The following is a 9,138-nucleotide window of genomic DNA, read 5'->3' on the forward strand; positions in this document are numbered from 1 at the left end:
CTCTACTATGAAGGGGCGATGCCAGAAGTGTCTGTGCTCGTCCTGTCGCCACGCTGCTGGCCCACCGCCTCCGTCTGCCACACGCTCAACCCCAGAACCTGCCTGCCTGCCTACCTGAGGGGCACCTTGAACTGATACTCCAACTTCTACAACAAGCGTGAGCAGCTGGGCTGAGGGAACTGGGGACCTGGGAAGAGGATGAGATGCTGGGAAATAACCTGGGGCTGGCAGCCTGTAGATTTGAGAAAAGACTGGAGCTTAGGTTTGGAGTAGGGGTGGGGTGAAAGGGCACCAGATCCCGGGACTCTTGCTGTTTCTATTTTTCAAATAATGACCTGGGACTTCCTTTATGGTGGGAAGGATGGAGGCAGGAGGCACCTGAGGTCCACAGAAGGTGGTGGGTGTCTGTTCCTGGTCAGTCATCGTAACCTCAGCTCCCCACTGGGGGCTGATCCTGGGCTGGGCAGTGAAAAATAGGTGGGCGATACTGAGACCTTGCTCTCAGAGAGCTCCTCCACCAGCTTCAAGACATTGTTTCCAACTTGATGAGAGCCCCAGTCCTTTCTCACTTTGTGGCTTTGTCTCCCTTAAAAAAATGGAGAACCCCTCGGAGGCACTGATCATGAGCTGCCTGGCACGGGGTGGGCTCCCAGATACCTGAGGCTGACCCAGGAGGCAGACTCAAGGAAGGCCAAGCTCTGGAAGCTCAGACCAAGAGCCAGTGTCCAGACACGCTGGACCCCAGGCTCTGCAGAGGTTAGTGAGGACAAAACTCCAGCGATGGCGCGTCATCTCCAACTCCCCAACTCCTGCCGCCTCCCTGACACTCCTCAGGTCAGACCTACCCTGCCCTGGAGCGGGCCCCGCAAAGGCGACTGCAGTGGACGTGGCTGGGCCGGGCAGAGCTGCAGTTCGGGGACCAGACGCTGCATGTGTCCACCGTGCAGATGTGGCTGCTACTGCATTTCAACGAGCTGAAGGTGGCCCAGCTCCCCCACGCCTCCCTGCTCCCGCGACCTGTCCATCCTCTTTCTTCTCTCCACCCTCTCTCTTCCCTGCCCCCTCACCCTGGGAGGCCCTGATGCTTCCCTCTTCTTCCCAAGGCGGTCTCTGTGGAGAGTCTGCTGGCACTCTCGGGGCTCCCTCCAGATGTGCTGAATCAGGCAGTTGGGCCTCTGACTTCCTCAAGGGGCCCCCTGGACCTTGATGAGACAAAGGACACCCCAGCAGGTCTGTACTTAGGGCACTGGGGCCTGTGTCCTGAGCTGGGGCCAGTGTCTTCGGGGGACCCCTGCCAAGTGACCAGCGCTTATTTCAGGATTGCTCAAGATTCGAGACAGCAGTGAGGAACCCAGGCCTCGGAGGGGCAACGTGTGGCTCATCCCAGCTCAGACATACCTGAAAGCTGAGGACGAAGAGGGCCGGAACTTGGAGAAGAGACGGTAACCTTCTCAACTGGCCTCATCGTCCGAATCCTCAAAGCCCATGGGGACGAGGGGCTGCACATCGACCAGCTTGTCTGCCTGGTAGGTGGGGGTGGGTGGTGGGTGAGGGGGCTTTGTCAGTTGGAGGGCAGTCTCCAGGAGGAGGTGGGGGCCCTGCGGGGTGGGGGCAGTCTCCAGGAGGAGGTGGATCCCCATGCAAAGTCTTGGCTCACTGTGGACCCTGTAGGTGGGTGAGAAGTGAGGTTGGGCCTCGCTGTCCTTGGACTGGGGGCTAGAGGTGGGGTAAGCTGGGCGTCCCTGACCTCTTTTCCCTTTGGCCCTCTACACCAGGTGCTGGAGGCTTGGCAGAAGGGCCCGTGTCCCCCCAGGGGCCTGGTCAGCAGCCTTGGCAGGGGATCCACCTGCAGCAGTGCTGACGTTCTCTCCTGCATCCTGCACCTGCTGGGCAAGGGCACGGTGAGACGCCAGGACGACCGGCCCCAGATGCTGTCTTATGCGGTTCCCATGACTGTCATGGAGCCTCACACTGAGTCCCTGAACCCAGGCTCCTTGGGCCCCAACCCACCCCTCACCTTCCACACCCTGCAGATCCGCTCCCGGGGCGTGCCCTATGCCTCCTGCACAAGCACCCAGAGCTTCTCTACCTTCCGGTAGCCCTGGAGACAGGGTCAGGGCTAGGTAGGGCCGGGGCTTTCCACAGAATAAAATGCAGGAGTTTGATTACTTGGCCTGTGTGGTAACTGCCAGGGGTCTGCCAAGGGTGGGGACTTTCCTGGCTGAAAGGAGACAGGAGCCCTCAGCTCTGAGGCTGAATCATGCCATGCCAGGGTCCTTTGTGTGAGGATGGCAGGCTGTGTGGGACTGAGCACCCTCCTCTCAGCTGGGGGAATTAAGTGTACTCCAGGGATGAGCCTTCTTGAAGGGTATGTGGTCAGAAGAGCTTTCACCTGGCAGGCTGGAGAGTCAAGCCCATCTCGCCACTAGCTGGATGGCTTGCAACTTCAGCAGATCATCAAGCAGGGATCTACTTTCCTCGTTTGTGGAATTGATTGGACACTGTGCCCTCCGGAGCTAAGGCTGACAGGGAAGGTGAGATAAAGGACCCTTGTGGCCACTGCAGGCCCCCAGGACCTTAACATGTTCCACCTGGAAGCTCTAGGATCTGGGTTAGAAGGAACTGCAGCTCCCATGGCTCCTCCTTGCCCCTGTGCACTCCCGCACACCAGTAGCCTTCCCTGCCCTCAGGACTTTCCGTCTCTGCAGGGCAAACATTCCCAGGCTTTGACTTTTGCTTCCCTGATCCTTAAAGCCCTTGAGCTGGTTTGCACACCAAGGACCACATAATGATCCCATTTATAGTCATGTCCCCCAGTTGGCCAGTTAGAGACAGAATGTGGTTTAGTGGTTGCCTGTAGTTGGGGGGATTGGGAAAAACTGAGGAATAACTGCTACAAGGTATGGCATTTCTTTTGGGGGTGTTGAAAATGTTAAAAAACTGTGGTGATGGTCAATTCTGTGAATATATTTAAAATCACTGAACTGTTAACACTTTAAATGAGTAAAGTCTACGGTATGTGAATTGTATCTCAATAAAGCTGTTAATAAAAACCAAACCAACCAAACTAACCCAAACTGAAGCTCAGTGCTTTCCTACATCTCCTCTGCCTCCTCCTTGAAGGGGGAAAGTAGCAGGTTGGAAGTTGGGGCCAATACAGCCTTGTGGTGGGCATGTATCAGTTTTCAACCGATTTTCACCTGAACCTGTTTCTCATGCTTGGAAACACCCTACCACAAACCTAGGAAGAAGGTAGAGCTCACCTCCCACCACGTTAAAGACCAGACACTTGCTTTCCCAGCATCCCCCTTGCAGGCAGGTGACTAGAGGCCTCAGCTGGGAACATCTCGGTCTGGAGCAGAGGGAAGGGGAGTGAACCTTTGGCGGTGGAGCTGACATCTTCACAGTGACTCTGGTTCTGCAGTAGGACCTGGAGTGCTTCTCACTGCTCTGACTTTATCCCTCGCTCCTTTTTGGAGCTTCTCTCCAGCCTTCTTAGTGTTTCTGTGAGCCAAATAGTTCAGTATTCTTTCTGCTTTTATCAGCTAGAATCACTGTTTGGGCATTAGATTAGGATTTATTCATGTGACAACTGGGACTCCGCAGTGCTCCCTCACTCTCTGGGCCAGGCCAATCATCCTGGTAGCTACAGCCTTCATCTAACCACCACCAGAGAAGCACGTTTTATGCATTTCTTCCCTCCGAACTACATCATCTCCCCCCAACCAGGAGGCATCAAGCAGTAAGTCTTAGTCTCTAACTCCACCTCTTCCTTTCAGGCTGCCTTTTGCTATTATTTTTTGCCCACCCAGCAGCACAAGGGATCCTAGTTCCCAGACCAGGGATGGAACCCATGTCCCTGGAATTGGAGTCGCTCTGTCCCTAACACTGGACCATCAGAAAGTTCCTAACGCTGCTGCTTAGATGTCAGTCCCTCCCATGTCCTGTGTTGCTGTGATTTATCTAGGTTCCCAACGTCCCCTGTCTGTGATTAACCCATCTTCCTGATTCTTAGGATTTATAGATTATCAACTATAGACAATTACCCTCTCCTTCCGGAACTCGATTTGTGTCACATCTCCTCATTCCATCCTCCAACTTCTGTAACGTCTTTTCCTTAGTTTCCATTTCTCTGTCCCTGGGCTCCATCTGTGTAGTTTCTTCACATCTACTTGCATTTCATCTTCCTTTCTAGGTGTGCCTCATCTGCTGAAGTTTCCAATGTCAGTGTATTTTTCATTAAACAAAAAATTTTAATCAAACCAATTCTGTCCTTTTTGATATTTTTTCATCAGTCACAGTTCTTTAAACATAAATAAGACATTTTATATTTTTGTATTTTACATTTCCAACACCTCAGACTTTGCTGGTCTGATTCTGTTGCCTGTTGTTCCTAATGACTTGTTTATGCGTTTTTTTTTTCCTTTTGTGCCTTGTTTTCAGTGTAAGCTCATATTCCTTGAAATTTTATCTGAAGGAATTCCTTGAAGTCTGGGTTTAAAGTACAATCCTCAAGAAAGAAATGCATTTTGGGAATTCCCTGGTGATCCAGGGGCTAAGACTCCACTCTCCCTAGTTCAAGCTGCCCAGGAAACTAGATTCTGCATATTGCAACTAAGAATCCGCACGCTGAAACAAAGATCCTGTGAACCACAACCAAGACCCAGCACAACCAAAATAAGTGAATATTTTTTTAAGAGAGGAATGCATTTGCTTCTGCCAGGTATACCTGGAAGCACTCCCAACCAGAAACCACTTTAAACTGAATTGTAGCGTGAAAATATTCCAGTCCACAAGCAGTATGAATTCTCCACCCAAACAGTACTGAGAGCCAGCTGCGCTTACCTATCACCAGGGACACTTTCTGTCCCCGCCTCCTACCTCCCCTTGTATCCAAAACCAAAGCTAAGAAGATGAGTTGTGGGATTGGGTCCTGCTTTGAATGAGGGTGTCATCTGTTGGGCTGAAGGAGGAAGGGGCTCTGATCTGAGTTCCCACTTTGTAGGAGGCTTAGGTTTACTGCCTACCCACATGTGGCCCCTGAAACAGTAGTTCTAGGCCACCTACAAAAGCAGCAGGATAAAAAGATGAGAGACAGGAGTGTTTATGAACTGCTCCTGCATAAAGTCGCAGTCCTGGGAGCCACTCAGACTCTGGCCTTCAACCAGCCTCAAGGTCCTTTTCCTTCTGTATCAGAATCACTAAGGCAAGGATGGGAGGACACGAGGACAATGACCCAGATCCAAGCAGACGAAGTGTGGCATGGCAGAAGGCTCAGCTGCTCTTCCTTTTCAGCCCTCAGGCCGTCCAAAAGGCTTCGAGTCATCTCTGAGCCAGTCAAGTTCCAAGGCAGCTGTGACCCTCACCGTTGAATGGGAAAGAACCAGAACAGGCCAAGCCCAAAAGTGTCCCCACAGATGCACTTCTCACTGGGGCAGCAGCAGAGCTGAGCACGGTTCCTTACTACTCTTTGCTCAAAGGGAGATGTCGTCTGTCCTTGCCTGCATTTCGGCGCCTCTTTCGACTCAAGAAGCTTTCTAGCTTCTTGCTTCGTTTCAGCTCCTTAAACTTCTCAGCCAGGACCAACTGGCGCTGCTCAGCTAGAGGACAAGGAGAAAGAAAGTCAGTAAACAGAGGACAAAGTCTCCCTGCCTCCCCTTGCCCCAGGTCAGTAACTCTCAACCACTACGCAGGGATATGTGACTCGTCAGGGGTTCACTGGTGTCTAAAAGCAAGATGACTTCCGCAACTCCACTCTTTCTCAATTCAACGAACTATGAGCTCCTTCTCTGTGCCCAACCCAACATATGAAGGGGCGTGGCAAAGATAAGTGACACTCCCTGCCCACAGTCTCATTAGGGATATGAGAATGGTTACAAACGACTCCCTACTACTACTATTTCTACTTTCCTCTAAATTACCATGGGATCCAGCCTTTAAGCCTCCCTTAGGAGCTCCAGGACCCCCAGTACAGCATCCAGTCACTATGGCCACCCAATCTCTGTCCCTGTGACTCGCAGGTCGTAGCTGTGCCCCACTCACATTTCTTCAGGAAGTATGGCCGATGGCCCTGCTGGGCCTGAGCCCGCCGCTCCTGCTTCAGGGCCAGGCGCAGCTCCTGCTGCCGCTTTCGTTCCTTCTGGGCCATTTCTTGCTGCTCCTGAGGAGCCGAGATGAGAGGGGTGAGACAGGTGAACAGCAGGGACTGTGAGTCACCTCCCACCCCATACTCTGACCTGCTCACCATTCGCTGAAGCAGGTGCTGTAGTTTCTCATGCTCCTCCCCTGAACGGTGCTTCTTCAGCTGCTTTTTCACCAGCTCCACATTGGAAAATGAGTATGATGGTTAGCAGTCTGTAAATGTTAGCTGAAACTCTGTGCCAAGCATCATTCTAAGAGGTTCACATATGTTAACTCACATTAACACTATGAAATGGGAACTATTAGCTTTTTGTGATAAGGGAACTGAATTGAAAAGAGGTTAAGTATCTTGCCAATGATTACACAACTAGCAAACTGATTCACCCTGCTCCCCTCTGCCTCTCTAACCTGTGCTCCAGTCCCTCCTGGAATCCGCACAAACCGCCTCACGCTACTCACCTCTTTCTCTCTGGCTCGGATGTCATCTAGGAATTGATACGTTTTATCGAACACCTCAGGATTATACTCCCCTGACAGATCATCAAAGCGGGGGTCCCGGGCTACCTTTGGAGAGAACAGAGAATGTAAGAGAACTGTTACGTCTCCTTTCCCTGAGAAAATGCTCACTGCCTCCGCCTCACCTTCTTACTGATGGGGACAACCTGACGCAAAAATGGCACCCGGACCTTGGCTGACATTTCCAGAGGCCTATGGAGAAAGTGAAGGGCAGGTCAAGGGAACTCCAGTCTCGTTAAAGGCCTCCCACCTGCCACCCAAGAAAGCAGACACCTACTCAAGTAGGTGTCTTTCCCCCCAATTCCCGGGAAAGGCCTTGCTCCTCACCTGTGCTTATCTGCGACACATCCTTTTTGGACAGGTGGTCTAGAACTCTGCTTCTTAGTGCTGCTTCCTGTTACCAGTTGTTTGTAGGCTTTAGTCCCCACTTGGCTTTGCAATTCCAACAGCTCCTCAAATGACATGTGAGACGTGTCTGTGAAAGGAGGGTGGGGGGACTGCAACTCAGCTCAGCATCTGCCACTGCTGCAGAGACATCGCCCCATGTTCTTTCCTTAGGTAAGTGACCCTTTCCAATATCCCCTTCAGACCGATTGCTGCAGGCTCCAAGCAACACAGGTTGTAACAGTGCTCCACTGACACCTAATGCCCCAACTATTCCAGCTATCTGGGGCCTCACCTTGCTAAGGAAGGTGTACATGTAAGGCTGGAGATGGACTAACCCATAGTCTCTTTGTTTTCCCCTTCTCTTTTAAATTTCTCTTTCACAGGTTTTCCCACAGAGACCTCTGTCTCTGTTCGTGGCTCAGCTACCCGTATTTTGGTTCAGTGTACGCTCAGCATCTCACCTCAGTGCTCTAGCCTCCTTACCGCTCGCCCAACCACCAGTCTCACTGCTTTCAAAACTCTCTCTCAAGTTCAGCCGCTAAGTCATGTCTGACTCTTTACAACCCCATGGGTTGCAGCATGCCAGGCCTGTCTGTCTGTTTCTCGGAGTTTGCCCAAGTTTATGTTCACTGAACATGGGAGAGATGCCTAAAAGGCAAATCTGGGATGGCGGTAAATTGGCAGACTGGGATTGACATATCCACACTATTATACAGAAAAGAGATAACTAATAAGGACCAACTGTACAGCACAGGGGAACTCTTGTCAATAGTCTGTAATGACCCACACAGAAAAGAATCCAAAAAAGTGGATATAGGTATAACTGATTCACTTTGCTGTGCCCCTAAAACTAACATAGTGTTGTAAACCAACTATACTCCAATAAAAACTTTTTTAAAAAAGGAAGGAAACTACTAGAGACATGAAGTTTTCACTTTAACTTCTTTAAATAATAAAAGTTTTCTCTTTCCAAAAAAAAGAGACAAATTAATCTTAACACTCCCACCTCATTTCCACATACATATTTTTTAGATCACTTACTCCAGACTCCGTACTCCCCAATGGCTTCCATCTTACTCAAGAGTAAAAGCTTTGGGTTTGTAATAGCATGAAGATCCCATGTGACCTATTCCATTTTGTCTCTGATCTCTTCTACTATCTCTTTCCTACTCCTCTCCAGTCAACTGGCCTCCAAGCAGTTCCTAAGCAAACAGGTATATTCCCATCTCAGTTCCTCTGCACCTGACTTTGCCTCTGCCTGTAACACTTACACCAGCTGTATTGCTTGCTCCCTTACCTCCTTCGCAGGGTTTCTCAAATGCCACCTATCCAGTGAGGCCTTCTGTGATTACTTAACACCATAACCCTTCCCGTTTTCTCTTCAAAGCTCTTATCACCTTTCTCAAAACTGTAGTATAATTCACATACCATAAAACTTATCCTTTAAAAATATGCAATTCCTTAGGTCTCCGTGCCTTTTTTTTTTTTTAACCCCCAAAAAGCTTCATGAGAGCAGTTTTGGACTGCTTTATTCACTGTTGTATCTCCAGCATCTACTGTGCCTGCGTACAAGAGATGTTCAATAACGTCGGCGAAATTTATTGAATCTTTACCTAAGCCTTCCCCAATAATCAATGCCCTTCTGACTCTGCTTTGGAACATAAGTTTTCTCCCTGCGAAAAACCCTCTTTGCCCTTTAAAAAACTGCTCAGGGTGTCCTAACTCAGTATCCTCTCACTCCCCACTTTCTAGGGCGTTGGGGGGCGCTCCCGGTGTCTGCGTCTTTCAGACAACTTGGCAGTCTCGGGGTGAGCCCGCACCAGACGCAGGGCCCCTCTCCCGGCCCTCAGCGCTTCCCCCTGTCCCAGCACCGTGCCCTCACCATTGCGCAGACTCCCGTCATCCTCTCCGCCATCCTGAGCCTCGCTGGGAGACCCTGCAACCGCGCCGCCACAAGAGCTTGCTCTCGGCATGGCTTCAGCGGTGTATAGAAAACTAATGGCGTTACTTCCGCCACACAGGCTCCCGCCCCGCCCCTTCCGGAAGGCTTGGCGTCAGCAGCGCAGGCGGGGCCGAGCGGGGTGCTGGGGGGGC

At 51.0% G+C, this 9,138-nt stretch overlaps 2 protein-coding genes across 3 annotated transcripts in view; one reads left to right on the forward strand and one right to left on the reverse strand.

Annotated features, from left to right (window-relative positions):
• The window catches only part of CUL7 (cullin 7), a 16,016-nt gene extending 12,945 nt beyond the window's left edge, over window positions 1–3,071 (forward strand). Inside the window, 6 exon segments of the mRNA XM_010863240.1 lie at window positions 1–157; window positions 835–980; window positions 1,104–1,230; window positions 1,319–1,443; window positions 1,446–1,526; window positions 1,776–3,071. Of these exon segments, the coding sequence (XP_010861542.1) occupies window positions 1–157; window positions 835–980; window positions 1,104–1,230; window positions 1,319–1,443; window positions 1,446–1,526; window positions 1,776–2,099 (960 nt within the window). The 3' untranslated portion in view covers window positions 2,100–3,071.
• Window positions 3,072–4,678: 1,607 nt separating this feature from the next.
• On the reverse strand, window positions 4,679–9,063 carry RRP36 (ribosomal RNA processing 36 homolog (S. cerevisiae)). 2 transcript variants are annotated; one of them, XM_010863148.1, is made up of 7 exons: window positions 8,927–9,063; window positions 6,985–7,132; window positions 6,783–6,849; window positions 6,601–6,705; window positions 6,245–6,319; window positions 6,043–6,160; window positions 4,679–5,600 (listed from the first exon to the last, which is right to left on the reverse strand). In XM_010863148.1, the coding sequence occupies exons 1-7, from the start codon at window positions 9,015–9,017 to the stop codon at window positions 5,464–5,466; spliced, it is 741 nt and encodes a 246-aa protein (XP_010861450.1). In that variant the 5' UTR covers window positions 9,018–9,063; the 3' UTR covers window positions 4,679–5,463. The 2 variants fall into 2 exon arrangements, with proteins under 2 accessions (XP_010861450.1, XP_010861449.1); XM_010863147.1 differs by having other exon boundaries at window positions 6,043–6,319.
• Between the last annotated feature and the right edge of the window lie 75 nt (window positions 9,064–9,138).

Source organism: Bison bison, unplaced genomic scaffold, assembly GCF_000754665.1.
Source record: "Bison bison bison isolate TAMUID 2011002044 unplaced genomic scaffold, Bison_UMD1.0 scf7180017864487, whole genome shotgun sequence".
Lineage (NCBI taxonomy): Eukaryota > Metazoa > Chordata > Mammalia > Artiodactyla > Bovidae > Bison > Bison bison.